The following is an 18,275-nucleotide window of genomic DNA, read 5'->3' on the forward strand; positions in this document are numbered from 1 at the left end:
GTCGGGAATGATGAATCAATCTCTTGTTGCAAAAGTTCCACTAGGAAATCTTGGAACACCATCCATACTAACCACACGTGAGTCCGTGTCACTTCGACCTACTTACGAAGTTGAAGGAATCCCTCCGAGGTCGCCGATTTTCTGAGGCGGTATCTGCACTCCGCGCAGTAGGGAGCTCCGTTGCTGTAATCGACAGGGACCGCTGTGCCAACGGTTCCCAGCGGTTTCCCGAGATTTGGCAAAAGTTGATAGAACTTTCGGGTGACTACATTGAAGAAATGCGATGCAACTACTCTTGTTAATTCATTTAATATTGTATCTGCCAATGTTGCCCTCCTATAATACTAGAAGGAGAAATCATTTGCGCTGTACCACTCATCCTTAGTACGGCTCACAAAGGGAATAAGGTATTTAGGCATCTTTGAGCATCTAGCCAGTAATGTAAAAAAAGTAATGAATAATAGAATTAAAAACTAAAATCGCAAGTATAAGTCAGTGCACGCATGTAAAAAAACTTAAGAAGTCCTCTTAATAGACTGTGCGATGCCGATTTATCAGTATGGCAATGTAGCATAATAGAAAAGCTGACTCGTTCTACATCATAGTGAAGGTCTTATTATTATATGCGGAACATGAAATAAGTACCTGATATAAAAAGCAGAAGAACTGATTCGCACGCTGTGAATCACTATCTGTAAACAAGTGATTAACGTTTGCAGAGACGGTCTAAGATCGCTCGGATGCAAAACTTTACAAAAAGTAAGTTCTGACATTTCCAATTTTGCTTTAAAGATTGCAGTCTAGTCTTTGTTCTGGTCCCGAGTCACAGATGACACGTAAATCAGATACCATAACTGACTCATTCATTCGCACAGTTATTTCCTTTTAATCTATGATATTTGTTCAAAATGCGTCGAAGGGTCATAAGAATTCTTTTAAAGTGAGATACCGCCTGATGCTGTCAATTTTCCAGCAGTCTTCTGACTTGTTTGATGTGGCCCACTGTGACCCTCTCTCTCGGGTGCCAACCTCTTCATCTCTAGCAATACACCCTAAATCCTCAATTATTTGCTAGATGTATTCCAATCTCTGCCTCCTCCTACACCTTTTACCCTCTACGACTCAATCTAGTACCATGGAATTAATTTCCTGATGTCTTAACAGACGACCTATAATCCTGTCCCTTCATCTGGTCACTGTTTTTCATAGATTTCTTTCCTTGCCGGTTCTGTTGAGGTCTTCGTCATTTAGTCGTCCATACATTCCTTTCCTGCCCAGTTCTGCAGAGATCCTCATCATTTAGCAGTCCACTTAATTTTCAGCTACTGCGATATTTCGCTGAAAAGAACAAAATTTGTTCGTTAACAGCCTGCCAAGCTCTCAGAGATAGTGAGTGAAAATGTTACAGAAAAGAGGAAGAAGGGGAAGGCAGCTAAAGTGAAGATGGAGAAAAGAAAACCGAAAAAGGTGTGATCCTCAAACTTCTCCCTAGCTGAAAAAGATTTTATCGTATCCAAGGCCTTCGCCTGTGACCACAGCTACCCGTATTGCTTTTCAGCTCCACAGGGGACACTCTCTTGGCAGACCCAGACGCCAATAGTACGGCAGATACGGCTTGTCAACCAAAACAGGCAGGTGTGTGTCCAAAATTCGTTGGTCTTTTCTGAAGCAGAGCTCCAGCCGGCACCACGGAAACATGTGGTGCTAGGTTCACCACGAGAGGCGCTAGCCTCGATACCAGCACCTCCCTGACAACAGCGCCACAATCGACTGCGCTACTGTGCTTCCAAATATCAAGCAGATATCACTCCACTTGGCTTGTATTTAGAATGTCGCCCAGCCACTCTCCAGTAGTTCAGCTCGCTGAGTAACTACAAGCAGTTTCTGTACAGAGCAAGGGCCAGGATCTATACCATGCAGTTTCAGCAGCAGCCCCACCTCAATGGTGCTACAGCCAGTATGAGGAGCCAACCGTCGCCCAGGGAACTTAGCCTCTTCTGAATTGGCCTAGTGTGGACTCAGTGCTCCAAAACTGGTATTTCGTGTGTGGAAATTACACTGTCAGCTGTGCTCAGTTTTTGCTGTCACGATACGATACTACTGAACGCACTTTGTCTTTATTGTACATCAGGAATAGGTGCCAGTGCTAATTGAGTATAAGAATGTTTATTCCTATTGTAAACTAGTTTAGTGACTCGATTCATCAAGATTCCTTCAGTGAAACTTACTATCAAAAAAGTGTTCAAATATGTGTGAAATCTTATGGGACTTAACTGCTAAGGTCATCAACCCCTAAGCTTACACACTACTTAACCTAAATTATCCTAAGGACAAACACACACACCCATTCCCGAGGGAGGGCGCGAACCTCCGCCAGTATCAGCCGCACAGTCGGCGGCAGCGCCTTAGACCGCTCGGCTAATTCCGCGCAGCAAAACTTATTATCTTTGAACTGTTTGTACGTGGACAGAGTCCAGATAATCTTAATGTTTATCTGTTATTAACTTATGCTAAAGTTTAGTATATAATAGAGTGACACAGTCAAGATTAGTTGTGCCTTGCATTCGATGTGAAATGAAAATAAATGTTGATTGCGTACGACCTGCGACAATCAGCTACTGAGTGCATGCACTACACAGGACACATCAGATTTATTGCTGTAAATCGTATTAGAGCAGTATATGGACACAATAGGAGAAAAAGCATGATAAAGTTGCTACAGTCAACAAAGAAAAGGCGTAGAAAGAAGTTGCAGTTGACTTAAATTGAGAAAACATAGGGATAAAACGTGACTGTAAAATTCTGAAAATATGTTGTGGCAATAAAAATAGGATGACCAAGAAAGCACTTGTGTCTCATAATGTATATTTCACGACACACTTTACAATTGTTGTATTTCGTTTTCATGTAATTACACGTACCGTGTAAACTCGACCAAAAACAGTGTCAGAACGTTTCATGGTTAAAATGCATAAAACTGGAGGCGATAATTTCGTCACGCCCACTGTTACAGAAAGTGGACAGAAGCTAAATGCATCTGCATCTACATGTACATGCATATTCCACAAGCTACCTTACGGTGAATGGCGGAGAATATCATGTATCACTAAAAGTCATTTCCTTTACTGTTCCACTTGCAAATACAGTGAGAAAAAATGACTGTCTGATATGCCGCCGTATGAGGCCTAACTGCTCGTATCTTACCTTCGTGGCCCTTACGCGATATGTATTTTGGCGGCAGTAGAATCGTTCTGCAGTCAGCTTCACATTCCGGTTCTCCTCGAAAAAATGGTTCAAATGGCTCTGAGCACTATGGGACTTAACATCTGTGGTCATCAGTCCCCTAGAACTTAGAACTACTTAAACCTAACTAACCTAAGGACATCACACTACACCCAGTCATCACGAGGCAGAGAAAATCCCTGACCCCGCCGGGAATCGAACCCGGGAAGCCGGGTGCGGGAAGCGAGAACGCTACCGCACGACCACGAGCTGCGGTCTCTCCCCGAAAAGATCGTCGCTTTCCCTCCAGGGATTCCAATCAGAGATTTCGAAGCATCTCCTTAATACTTGCGGTAACAAGTCCAGCAACTAGCCTCTGAATAGCTTCGATCTCTTCCTTTAATTTGACTCGGTGCGGATTCCAAACATCGAGAAATAGTCAAGAACAGGTCTCACTAGCGTCCCATTGCAGTCTCCTTTACAGATAGCCACACCTGCCTAAAATTCTCCCAAAAAAACCAAAATCGATCATTAGACTTCCCTATCACAATCATCACATGCTCGTTCCATTCCATATTGCTTTGCAACGATACCCCCATATATTTAAATGACGTGACTGTGTCAGGCAGGAAACTATTAATGCTGTATCTGAACATTATGGGTTTGTTTTGAAAGCTAATCCGCTTAACTTACATTTTTCTACATTTAGAGCTAGCTGCCATTCTTCACACCAACTAGAAATGTAGAAATTTTCGCTAAGTCATCTTGTATCCACTTACAGTAACTCAACCTCGACACCTTCCCGTACACCAAATCATTAACAGCAAACAACCACTCTGTCCGCCAGTTCATTTATGTATATAGAAAACAACAGCGGTCCTATCATACTTACTGGGGCACTCCTGACGATAACCTTCTCTCTCATGAACACCTGCCGTCGAGGCCAACATAATGAGTTATACTACTTAAGAAGTCTTCAAACCACTCGCATATCTGGGAACCCACTGCATATCCTCGTACCTTCGTCAACAATGTACAGAGGGGCCACCGTGTTATAAATACTTCTCGGAAATGTAGAAATACGGAGTCTGCATGTTGCCCGTCATCCAAATAGTTCGCGATGTATCGTGTCAAAAAGGGCAAGTTGAGTTTCGGACGAGCGATGCTTTCTAAAACTGTGCCTTTCGGTCTCTAGAAAATTTGCCATATTCGAAACTAGAATACGTTCAAGCATTCTGCAGTAAACCGATGTTATGGATACGGGTCTGTAATTTTGCGGTTCCATTCTTTCACCCTTCTTATACAAAAGAGTCACCTGTGCTTTCTTCCAGTCACTTGGGACTTTGCGCTGGGTGAGAGATTAGCAATATGTAAATGTAAGCTACGTAGGGGACCAAAGCCGTATAGGATTCCATCCGAATCTTCAGTTGTTTCTCGACGCCAGGGGTGCTTATTACTATTTCATCCACACGACACTCCGTGCGATGGTTAAACGACGATATGGCTTATACGATTATCCTGCGTGAACGAGTTCTTAAACGCGAGATTTAAAACTTGGCGTTTAGTTTGATGTTTCCGATTGCCACATCAGACTGCTCAACGAATAACTAGATGGAAGTTTTAGACGAGCTTAGCGATTTTACAAAGGACTGGAATTTTCTCAGTTCGCGGCCAGATCTTTTGCTAAGGTATGACGGTGGTAGCTGTATGATTCTCGCATTGATCTTTTCACAGACGCGCGAATCTCTGTCAACCTTTGTCCGCCGTCATTTGCGCGTTCTCTTTTGAGCCGACTGCAGCAACCTTTGCTTCCTCAGCCTTTTCCGAATTTCGTTGTTAAGCCACGGTGCGTCTTTTCTGTCCTTAATTCACTTACTAGGCACATGCTTGACCAGAGCACGATATATAATCTGTTTAAACTTTGTCCATAATCCCCGTATGTCCGTCATACTGGAACTAATGTCAGTTCATTGTCTAAGTGAGACGCTAACAACTGCTTTCCTGCTCTTTCTAGCGGAAACACTCTTCTAACGTTCGTGACTGATTTATTAACTTCCGTAACCATATTCCATATGATGACATCATATCGCTATCCCCGTCTCTATAATAACGCCATCGACAAGGTCCGGCCTGTTTGTAGCTACAAGGACTAAGATATTTCCACTGCGCGTTGGCAGGCGAACTAGTTGCTCAAGATAGTTTCCGGAAAACGTGCTCAAAAGTACTTCGGAAGACTGTCTGTCTGTACACCCTGAAATGAATCCATAGACTCCCCAGTCTACACTCGGTCTCGTTTCCAACTAGTGTTGATGATCTGGGTATTTTCTCATCCCTGAAGGCACAATTTATTTCTATTCCCAGCCACTACGATAATGATCCGAATTTCCGTCTCGAAGACATATTCGGCGATTTTAATACCGTACACTCGGATTTTTTTAGACAAATTTACTGCGTATAAGGTAGTTCAAAATATTATTCGTTATGACCTAGTTCTGATAGACTAAAATAACACTGAAAGTAGCAGTTCATTCTGGACGACAGTAAATGAGGAAACGACTGTAACTTCAAATGAAAGTGTTGTTCTCTTGGGTGATGGCAATAAAAAGAGGACAAAAAAGAGAATGTTTACGCTGAACTGGAAAGAACGATAATGTAACTTAACTGTGGCAGCAATAAATCGCGTGTATAATTAAAGGCAATTGTGCAAAATGCAAACCAGCATTCTGTTACAGAATCTGCAACGCCAGACTCTTGTTCCACTAATTTAAACAAAGCAGGAAATATTCTCGATATGAAATACAGCTTTAACAAAAGACTGAGTGCCTCTAGAAAACAAGTAATAAAAGACAGTAATCGCTCGCAGAACGTGAAGTAGGAATGGTAGTACTCAAAGTAGAGAAAGAAATTGGTGTACTACAACTAAAAGACACGAAAAAAATCGCGTTTTCAAGCTATCACTTTGTAAATTTACTCCAATTTTAACAGTTTTTGTAGAAATAAGTTCTTAATGAATGCCACCCGCATTGTACTGTGATTCCTATTAGCTCCATTTTCTGTAAGCACAGGAATTTGTTTGTAGGCTCTTCTCCTAAAAATATAGTGTCATGCGTTTCAGAGTCCTCGGCCGATGCGCTGACAGCTATGTTGTCCAAGACAAATACTGAGAGTATGGTAATTGCAGCGCAATATACACTACTGGCCATTAAAATTGCTACACCACGAAGATGACGTGCTACAGACGCGAAATTTAACCAACAGGAAGAAGATGCTGTGATATGCAAATGATTAGCTTTTCAGAGCATTCACACAAGGTTGGCGCCGGTGGCGACACCTACAACGTGCTGACATGAGGAAAGTTTCCAACCGATTTCTCATACACAAACAGCAGTTGACCGGCGTTGCCTGGTGAAACGTTGTTGTGATGCCTCGTGTAAGGAGGAGAAATGCATACCATCACCTTTCCGACTTTGATAAAGGTCGGATTGTAGCCTATCGCGATTGCGGTTTATCGTATCGCGACATTGCTGCTCGCGTTGGTCCAGATCCAATGACTGTTAGCAGAATATGGAATCGGTGGATTCAGGAGAGTAATACGGAACGCCCTGCTGGATCCCAACGGCCTCGTATCACTAGCAGTCGAGATGACAGGCATCTTATCCGCTTGGCTATAACGGATCGTTCAGCTACGTCTCGATCCCTGAGTCAACAGATGGGGACGTTTGCAAGACAACATCCGCACGAACAGTTCGACGACGTTTGCAGCAGCATGGACTATCAGCTCGGAGACCACGGCTGCGATTACCCTTGACGCTGCACCAAAGACAGGAGCGCCTGCGGTGGTGTACTCAATGACGAACCTGGGTGCACGAATGGCAAAACGTCATTTTTTTTTCGGATGAATCCAGGTTCTGTTAACAGCATCATGATGGTCGCATCCGTGCTTGGCGACATCGCGGTGAACGCACATTGGAAGCGTGTATTCGTCATCGCCATACTGGAGTATCACCCGGCGTGATGGTATGGGGTGCCATTGGTTACACGCCAGTCTCTATTCTTGATGAAGTGTGGTATCGTTTTGAAGCTGCATGGGCAGCTGTACCTGTACACGCAATCCAAGCTCTGTTTGACTCAATGCCCAGGCGCATCAAGGCCGTTATTACGGCCACAGGTGGTTGTTCTTGGTACTGATTTCTCAGGATCTATGACCCAAATTGCATGAAAATGTAATCACATGTCAGTTCTAGTATAATATATTTGTCCAATGAATACCCGTTTATCATCTGCATTTCTTCTTGGTATAGCAATTTTAATGGTCAGTAGTGTAGTTTTAAGCCGAATCCTAAACTTAAATAACTCAGCGTTTTACACATTAACAAACGTTGTGAAAGGCGAAAGAAACGGCAAGTAGAAAACAAAATCAAAACTGACCTAGCGTAGAACTTGACCTTCTGCAAAGTTTAACATCATACAAACGCAATTCAGTAACAAAAAAATGGTTTAAGAATTGTTCCTAGTGAGCCACAGACGTCCGCTAGGACAGTGGGGTGGCGGGAGGAGTCCGGAGTGGGTGCTTCTGGGCCCCCTCGTTCCGCCCGCCGGAATCTGGGGTATAGAGTTTTCTCATTGCAGGACTCTCATAAGCGTCTAGAAGCGCGTGGAAAGCCGTCAATTCTCTGGAATACTGTATGTAAGTTTTCTGTGTCACCTATATCATTTCTGGTGGTGATGTTGAGAATACGTGTTCGCAGATGCCGTCTACTTCGCGGGGGTGGTGGCGGCAATCGGCGTGGCGTCGCTGGGCGTCTTCTGCGTGATGAGCGTGCTGCAGATGGCGATGGTGGCGTCCAAGGACCAGATCTGCATGCCCTACAGCGCCGTCGTCATCGCCAAACTGGCGCTCGCTCTCCTTGCCAGTAAGTAATCATAATCTCACATACACTCATTTTTCGTTACATTAGATATCAAGGGTGATATTCGGCACGGATACCGTGTACCGTATCCTAAATTGCCCACAAAGGGAAAGAGAGAGGGGGTGATAATGATGATGATGGTATTTGGTTTGTGGGGTGCTCAATTGTGTGGTTATCAGCGTCTGTACAAATTCCCAATCGTTTCACTGTCCAGTCTCTCCACTTTCCCCTAAAGGTGAAGAAATTATGAGAACGACAAGAACACCCAGTCCCCAGGTGAAGAAAATCCCCGACGTGGCTGACAATCGGTCCTGGGATCCCATGATCGCCGGCCGGGGTGGCCGAGCGGCTCTAGGTGCTACAGTCTGGAACCGCGCGACTGCTACGGTCGCAGGTTCGAATCCTGCCTCGGGCATGGGTATGTGTGATGTCCTTATGTTAGTTAGGTTTAAGTAGTTCTAAGTTCTAAGGGACTGATGACCTCAGAAGTTAAGTCCCATAGTGCTCAGAGCCATTTGAACCATTTGATCCCATGATCCAAAGACAGCAACGCTAGGTTCTAGACCATGAGCTGCGGACAAGAAGGAGAGGGGGGGAGGGGCAGCAAAAAGGGACACTGATACGCCCTTCTGGAATCTGGGGCTAAAGATTTCACTTCATTACAGAATTTTCATATGTCTCTACCAATAATGTCCGTGATTTAGCTATAACATTGCAGAGAATGACGGGAAACTTGTGGCTTTAACAATCACTACATAACTTGGGATTGACAGTCCATCATGTTGTTGACGAAAGATTCGTCATTTCCTTGAGCCAGGTACAGTCAGTATTGATGTGCACCTTTATGTAAATGTGGTAGAGTAGTGTTCAATAATTTGTCACTTCCTGGTGTAGCCATCATCCAGCTGCAGGAAGGACCTGGCCAATGCCCAGGAGTGCAGAGACCATCACAAATTCGCAGACCCAAGAGAAAGACAGACTGTGGCGCATTCAAGGCAGCATGTGACACAGCAGGTCTTGTGAGTGTCAGCAGCCATCTCCGGCGAGGAGCTAGCAACTATCTCAGACGAGTTTAATAATTCTTAACTGCACATTTCAATGCATGCAAGCTCTCGATAGCACACGACAAAGTTAAGACATTTAGTGGGCACCTTTTCATTGTCATACTGATTTCCTGTGGGCGTTGCACGGAGCCAAGTGTCCGCAAAATATAGTGGACAAGACGGCTATTGTGACATCACAAATTCATTGTGGAGCCCGTATTTCTCGTGAGCTCCATCCCCAGTATACTCCGATGACTCGCTTGCAGTGAAATATAAATAAGGCTTCAGTATACCCGGCCAACATCCTCCTCCAGTTCCCACTAGGACACTCCCCCTCTCTTTGCTGAAGACTTAATCGCAACAGTTGTTTATCTCTTTACACAAACAAGCGCTGTGGTGGTCTTATCCGATTACGATCAGTTTTACATGGCAGAGCGATCCTGAAGAACATAGCAAATTCCAGACTGTAGAAGTGATTATCTGTGCTTTGTGTGTGGACCCAAATGTAATAACTGGAACGAGTAAAAAGTCAGAGAAGAAAAGTGAAGCTTGAAGGTCGAAAAAGGTGTCCACTCTAGGAATTTCTATTTTCTCGGATTCCGGAGGCGGCTCATGTAAAATTTTGCCAGTCTGCTACGATATTACAAAAATAAACAGGTTCTATTTCACTACGTCGTCACGATAGGGACGACTTAATGATTTTGTGCTACTAGCTTTACTTAATACACTTGATCAATTATATTGTTTATATTTTTACGATTTCCACAACGCTTTTTTTGGTAATCCATTAATATGTCCTACATCTTCCACTACCCCTGTACCCCACTGTGGGAAGCAAAAAAGTGCATTGAGAACATCACATCCACTGGTCCAGCTCTTTTCATACACTTTCATATTAAATTTCCTCTTATACTCGCCTTTTTAAAATCACCTATAGCCATTGGACGTACAAGGGTACTAGTCATAACTAAACCGAATATATCAATTTTATGCACAAAAACGGAACTGTTTAAATGTATACGAGTTCTATAATTAATAATTTAACATTACAAGAAATAAAGTAAAATTTGATAAAGATGGTAGCAGTGGGATTCCAACCTGAACAGACAAGACCCCAGTCTTGTGCTAGATCACTGTGCCTTGGCACTGATACCTGAAGCGCAGCTAAAATGTCCCCCAATCTCTACTTGTAAATCTAGAGAGAGCATTATATCTACTTGTGAATCTAAAGATAATGTTTTACCTTCTCCTGTGACCTACTCAGGACAGCCATGTGTTGGTTAGAAAAGGCCACTTATGGGCCTGAAAGCAACCAGTTTGTGTGCTAGACACAGTGGACCTACATCTGGAGTTATGGTCTGCAGTGTGATTTCATATGACAACAGCAGCACTCTCATGGTCATCCCATGCACCCTGCCTGCAAATTTGTACATCAATCTGGTGATTCGATCTGTTGTGCTGTCATTCATGAACAGTATTCGAGGGGGTGATTTCCAACAGTATAACGCAAAAATTTCTTTACATTAATTATTTTTTGGTGCTGAGATTTTTCTGTCAGCTTAACATAGAACCCAGGCAAAATTATATACATTGAAATGTGTGAGAGTGCTTTGGAGGAGGAGACTGTCAGCATGTGAAAAAGTGACATAAATTACAATCGTATAAATGTCAGCATGTTCCCATTTTTCACATGTAAACAAGTTACACATGCCACATCATGGGGAGAGATCACAACTGTGATGCTGGAATATGTAAGTAATTAACTGACTTAAGCTCATAAAGGTATGCATAATGTGCTATAAAACTCTTTGCTCATTTGCCCAATGACACAACAAGCCTTGCAGGAAGCGTAGTGAAAGTTGAAAGTGAGCTGAATATGATGCTTACAGCAGCTCCTTCAACTTCATTAAGCAATTGTTTGTAAACTTGTTGTGTGTTTAATACAAAATAACTCCAGCGCAGTACTTCTATTGATAAAGTAATTTTTTCATTATATGAATTGATGTGTGAAAAAATTTAAACACAAATTAATTTAATAAAATTTAAATTAATTTCCTTCATTGCTGTACAGTATCTCAGTCAAGTGTCAAATGAACATGTAAACAAACAACTAATGTCTTACAAAAATAATCAGGTATATCAGCTTGCTATCACACAGCTCAATTTTAAAATAAAATTGCTTTTTTTACAAACAACTGGTGTCACTTTTGTATAAGAATAATAGAAATTCCTGAATGTAACAATATGCAAAATAAAGTAAAGGCAACCATTCACCTTTACATCTACATCTACATCTACATGTATACTCGGCAAATCACATTTAAGTGCCTGGCAGACGGTTCATCGAACCACCTTTACAATTCTCTGTTATTCCAATTTCGTATAGCGCACGGAAAGAACGAACACCTATACCTTTCCGTACGAGCTCTGATTTCCCTTGTTTTATCATGGTGATATGTAGGTCGGTGTCAACAATATATTTTCGCATACGGAGGAGAAAGTTGGTGATTGGAATTTCATGAGAAGATTCCATCGCAACGAAAAACACCTTTCTTTTCATGACGTCCAGCCCAAATCCTGTATCATTTCAGTGACACCCTCTCCCATATTACGCAATAATACAAAACGTGCTGCCTTTCTTTGAACTTTTTCGATGCAATCTGTCAATCCTATCTAGTAAGGATCCCACACCGCGCAGCAGGCTTCTAAAACAGGACGGACAAGCGTAGTGTAGGCAGTCTCCTTACTAGATCTGTTACAAAATGGTTCAAATGGCTCTGAACACTATGCGACTTAACTTCTGAGGCCATCAGTCGCCTAGAACTTAGAACTAATTAAACCTAACTAACCTAAGGACATAACACACACATCCATGCCCGATGCAGGATTCGAACCTGCGACCGTAGTGGTCGCTCGGTTCCAGACTGTAGCGCCTAGAACCGCACGGCCACTCCGGCCGGTAGATCTGTTACATTTTCTGTGTCCTGCCAATAAAACGCAGTCTTTGGTTAGCCTTCCTCACAACGTTTTCTGTGTGTTCCTTCCAATTTAAGTTGTTCGTAATTGTAATACCTATGTATTTAGTTGAATTTACGACTTTTAGATTTGACTGATTTATGTTGTAACCGAAGTTTAACGAATTCCTTTTAGCACTCGTGTGGATGACCTCACACTTTTTCGTTATTTAGGGTCGACTGAAAATTTTCTCACCATTCAGATGTCTTTTCTAAATCGTTTTGCAGTTTGTTTTGATCTTCTGATGACTTTGTTAGTCGATAAACGACAGCGTCATCTGCTAACAAACTAAGACGGCTGCTCAGATTGTCTCCCAAATCGTTTATATAGATAAGGAACAGCAAAGGGACTACAACACTACCTTGGGGAACGCCAGAAATCCCTTCTGTTTTACTCGATGACTTTCCGTCAATTACTACGAACTGTGACCTCTCTGACAGGAAGTCATTAATCCAGTCACATAATAGACGATATTCCATAAGCACTCAATTTCACTATAAGACTCTTGTGTGGTACAGTGTCAAAAGCCTTCTGGAAATCCAGAAATACTGAATCGAACTGAAATCCCTCGTCAATAGCACTCAACACTTCATGCGAATAAAGAACTCGTTGTGTTTCAAATTCAAATGGCTCTAAGCACAATGGGACTTAACATCTGAGGTCATCAGTCCCCTAGACTTAGAGCTACTTAAACCTAATTAACCTAAGGACATCACACACATCCATGCCAGAGGCAGAATTCGAACCTGCGACCTTAGCAGCAGCGCGGTTCCGGACTGAAGCGCCTAGAACCGCTCGGTCACAAAGGCCGGTAGTTGCGTTTTACATGAACGATGTTTTCTAAACCCATGTTGACTACGTCTCAGTAGACTGTTTTCTTCGAGGTAATTCATAATGTTCGAACACAATATATGTTCCAGAATACTGCTGCGTATCGACGTTAATGACATGGGCCTGTAATTAAGTAGATTACTCCTACTATCTTTCTTGAATATTGGCGTGACCTGTGCAACTTTCCAGTCTTTGGGTACGGATCTTTCGTCGAGCGAACGGTTGTATATGATTGTCAACTATGGAACTAATGCATCAGCATACTCTGAAAGGAAACTAACTGGTATCCAGTCTGGACCAGAAGACTTGCTTTTATTAAGTGATTTAAGTTGCTTCACTACTCCGAGGATATTTACTTCTACGTCACTCATGTTGGCAGCTGTTCTCGATTCTAATTCTGGAATATTTACTTCGTCTTCTTTTGCGAAGGCATTTCGGAAGGCTGTGTTTAGTAACTCTGCTTTGGCAGCACAGTCTTCGATGATATCTCCATTGCTATCGCGCAGAGAAGGCACTGATTGTTTCTTGTCGGTAACATAATTCACATACGACCAGAATCTCTTTGGATTTTCTGCCAGGTTTCGAAACAAAGTTTCGTTGTGGAAACTGTTATAAGCATCTCCCATTGAAGTCCGCGCTAAATTTCGAGCTTATGTAAAAGATTGCCATTCTTGAGGATTTTGCGTCTGTTTAAATTTGGCATGTTTGTTTCGTTGTTTCTGCAACAGTGATCTGACCCGTTTTGTGTACCACGGAGGATCAGCTCCGTCGTTTGTTAATTTATTTGGTATAAATCTCTCAGTTGCTGCCGATACTATTTCTCTGAATTCAAGCCATATCTGGTCTACATTTATATCATTAATTTGGAAGGAGTGGAGATTGTCTCTCAGGAAGCAGACTGATGTACGGCATCTACACACACGTAACAGAACAAAGTATTAACTAGCTTTCAAGACCTGGCACTTCTTCTGTTAGAAAGTACACACATTCGTGCACAACAACACAAACATCCGAATGCCCGCTACCATAGCCGTCACCACAGCTGCAGTAGTGTGTATTTGGGTGGGGGTGATTAATGTGAACTTTCTGCCAGAAGAAAAGCAAGGGCTTAAAAGCTAGTTAATACTGTGTTCTGATATGTGTGTCTGTGTGCTACATATCAGCCCACTAAAGATGATGGTTGCCTTTCATTTATTTTATGTATGGAAGCACATTTCTTCAGATTATATATAATATAATATTTCCAGCTCCATTCTGTTTAACAAGTGTGAATATTTGTTAGAGGTTCTAGGTCAGAATAATAATTCATGGTGTTATTGCTCAAAATTATTAAGAAGAACAAAGGTAGTTTTTAATTGAGAAACATTTCAATTTTGTGATAAAAATGTAAGAAGTTTTCATAATTCATTGATGTACTTCACATTTTCTTCAGTATACAATACACTGAGGTGACAAAGGTAATGAGGTACCTCCTGATATCGTGTAGGACCTCCGTTTGCATGGCATAGAGAAGCAACTAGATATGGCATAAATGCAACAAACTGTTGGAATTCCCCTGAAGAAATACTGAGCCATGCTGGTGCCATGCCATGCCATGCCATGCCATGCCATGCTGGTGCAGTTTTTTGTGCATGAACGACCTCTCGATTATGTCCCATACATATTTGATGGGACTCGCGTTGGGCGATCTGGGTGGCCAATTCATTCACCCGAATTGTCCAAAATGTTCTTCAAACCAATTGCAAACAAGTATGGCCAGGTGGCATTGTGTGTTGTCATCCATAAAAATTCCAGTTGAACCAGAGAACCAAGTCCATTCAATGTAAACACAACCCACACCATTGTAGAGTCACCACCAGCTTGGACAATGTCTTGTTAATAACTTGAGTCCATGACTTTCGCACTCAAACAGCTCTTACCAACTGAAATTGGGACTCATATGAACAGGCCACAGTTTTCCAGTCGTCTAGCAACCAACCAATATGGTCACAAGCCCAGGAAAGACGCTGCAGGCGATGTTTTCCTGTTAGCAAAGCCACTCGGCTCGTTGTCTACTGCCATAGCCCATTAATGCCATATTTCGCCGTACTGACCTAATGGACACATTTTTTGTGCATCCCACATTGATTTCTGCAGTGTTGCTTGTCTTTTAGAACTGACAAGTCTACACGAACGCCGCTTCTCTAAGTCGTTAAGTACAGCCTGTCTACCAGTGCATTGTATGTGGTGAGAGCTAATGCCTAAAATTTGATATTCTCAGCACATTCCTGACTCTGTGGATCTCGGAATATTGAATTCCCTAATGATTTCCGAAGTGTAACGTCCCATGCTTCTAGCACCAATTACCACTTTGTGTTCAAAGTCTGTTAATTCTCGTCGTGTGGCCACGATTATGTTGGATACCACCTCACATGAATCAACTGAGTACAAATGACAGCCCCACAAGTATACTGCACTTTTATACCTTATGTATGTAATACTACCACATAATTGTATATATGCTTATCGCTGTCCTTCGACTTTCGTCACCCCTGTATATATTGTAACACTTTCTTAAGTGTTGTTTCATCAGGATTTTTGCAAGACATTGCAGCATAGAACCAGTTTGTCAAAAATTTGACAGAATTCACAATTAATAAAGTAGTAAATACAGGTCTACTACACAAGGCTCATTTGTTTCCAAAGTTCCATATTTTCAAAAGTATTACACGCTAAATACGATTCAGGCATGAAGAGAACCATAAGCTCTCGATGTTTGCATTTTTACACTCCACAAATGTCTTAAGAGTGTCCCTATGGTCTCACAACAGTACCTAATACAACAACATCCTGGGGATCATAACAACAACATTGATGAGGACTCTAAGATGTTCAAGTGGTCGTGGCAGTGGGGTATGTAAACAGGGTTATTAATCATAAATGTACCCTGAAAGGAAAAAGTCACAAAGCATTAGGTCAGGTGACCTCAGGACCAAGGGAACTGAGCCACATCATCTTCATCACTAAGTCCAGTCCAGTGATTCCTAAGTTCTTAGTTTAGGTAGCGATGAACAGTAATGCTCCAATCAGAGGGTGACCCATCTTTTTGTAAGATGAAATTCTCAGAATCAGCTGGCAGTTGTGAAAACAAGCACAACTGCAACATATCGAGGTAAGTGGTTCCCATCGCAGTCTTTTCACAAAAGAAAAATGGCCCACACAGCTTTGTCTGTGACACTGCACAGAAAACATTAACCTTCAGCAAATCTCATTCATGCGCCACAATCTGATAAGGATGTTAAGTGACACACACTCTCACATTGTGGTAATTAACCTTCCCAGATGGGTGGAAGTTGCTTCATTACTGAATATAAGCTTGGAGGGGAAATGTTCATCCTAAAGCGCTTCCTGCATTGTGATTCAAAACTGGAGACACCAGCCATAATCTTCTGGTTTAATTGTTGAATCTGCTGTAAATGGTATGGTTTGAAATGCAACCACAGTCACAAAATCTTCAACACTGTTTTCTGTGATATGCCAAGTTCGTGCATTGCAAGGGAAATCGATTTTTTTACATTGCTTGTGAAACTTCCCTCACGTTTTCACCTAATGCACTTGGACAACTGGTACGTTTCTGTTTATAAGGGCAACTAGTGTCGCTAAACTGTTGATACCAATGCACAGCGCTCTGGATACATAGTTATAGTTACTTTTTTGTCCATTGATCAGTTTTACAATGATTTTAGACATGTTATGTTCCAAATGTATACAGAAACAAACAAATTTCTTGGAAATTTGTCATTTGATACATGAAATAATTCTTTAGTAATGTTTACTGATAATACTTTTACTGAGTGATACATGATAGCCTGTGTTGATTTACGTAACAGTCTAGCACACATAGACAAAGTCTACAGTCTGTTTTTTTTCTTTTTTGTCATACTGCTAATAATAATAAATAATACAATTAGAAGAACTGAAGACTAATTTTTTAGTTCATCTATGTTAAACCCACTGTATAGAAATATTAGGACGTTTATGCATTATTGTAACGCTACATCTTTTCAGCACGACACTTTGTTTTCCTTTTCATTCTTTCAGGAAAATTTGACATTCCAACTTAACATTTGTCCTATGGATTTTACAACAAGTACAATTTCACCTCATACCAGCATTCAGAGATGAGGTGTTCCTTGAGTTTTCCAACAAGTACAATTTCATCTCATACCAGCATTCAAAGATGAGGTGTTCCTTGAGTATTCTTTTGAAGGTGCTCAGTTCTTTTATGCTCTTAATGCTAAATGGTAGTCTCTTATAAAATAAGTTCCCTGCAGTTGTAGGGTCCCTGTCTGTCATTTTCAATCTTTTGCCATAGATGTGGTAATTTTCTCTCTTTCTTCTGTTGTGGTCATGAAAGTCTCTGTTTAGAGGTGCTGTATAATTTACCACTAGAAGAAATATTGTCTCATATATGTAGAAACTAGGTACAGTTAATATTTTAAATTCCTTGAATTTGTTTTTGTAGAATTCCTGGAGGCCTTAGTTTAGCCATGCATCTAATGGCTTTCGTTTGAAGTTTTAGAATTCTTTATACATGTACATCCGCTGCACCACCCTGTATTGAGATACAGTACAATATTTATGGAAAAATAAGTCCATAGTACATTTTAAGTAAGGTTTCTGTGTCCATCATATAGCACATTTTTTTCATTAAAATATGTTTGTACTTTTTTTGGAACAGATCCTGTCAATGTGGTTTTCCCACATCAGAAATTTGTCCATGTCTATACCCAGAAATTTGTTACAGTCCACTGATTCTAAATGTACATTCCCATACCCAGAGTAAATTCCTCTACTCTGTTTGTTCTGTTCATTTCGAATTTTCTACACATAATATTCTTCCTGTTGATCATTAAGGTATTCATCAGCATACATGATCATTTTTTTCATTTACAGCAGTGGGCATATCATTTATGCATAATATAAAAACCAGAGGTCTTAGTACTGAATCCTGAGTTACTCCATTTTTAGCTGCAGAAAACCAGAGTAGACATTTATCTCTGTATTTCCAGATTTATGTTTTATTTCAACACTCTGTTGCCCATTTTCAACAAAGTTTTTTTTTTTTAATATAATATCAGCAGCTTTCCCTCTTATGCCAAGGAAGTCCAGTTCCTATAGAAGAGTTTTATGCCAGACACAGTCAAAAGCTTTTGAAATATCTAAATAGACAGTGGATACTTTCTTTTGATGATCCAATGCCTCACTGATGTGT

General features: G+C 41.4%; 1 protein-coding gene across 1 annotated transcript in view; it reads left to right on the plus strand.

The window, feature by feature from the left end:
- LOC126176356 (uncharacterized) overlaps positions 1 to 18,275 on the plus strand; it is a 120,225-nt gene that overhangs the window by 89,222 nt on the left and 12,728 nt on the right. Inside the window, exon 3 of the mRNA XM_049923510.1 lies at positions 7,971 to 8,135. Within this exon, the coding sequence (XP_049779467.1) occupies positions 7,971 to 8,135 (165 nt within the window). The remainder of the gene's footprint in view (positions 1 to 7,970; positions 8,136 to 18,275) is intronic.

The sequence above is a fragment of the Schistocerca cancellata genome, chromosome 3 (genome assembly GCF_023864275.1).
Source record: "Schistocerca cancellata isolate TAMUIC-IGC-003103 chromosome 3, iqSchCanc2.1, whole genome shotgun sequence".
In the NCBI taxonomy this organism is placed as follows: domain Eukaryota; kingdom Metazoa; phylum Arthropoda; class Insecta; order Orthoptera; family Acrididae; genus Schistocerca; species Schistocerca cancellata.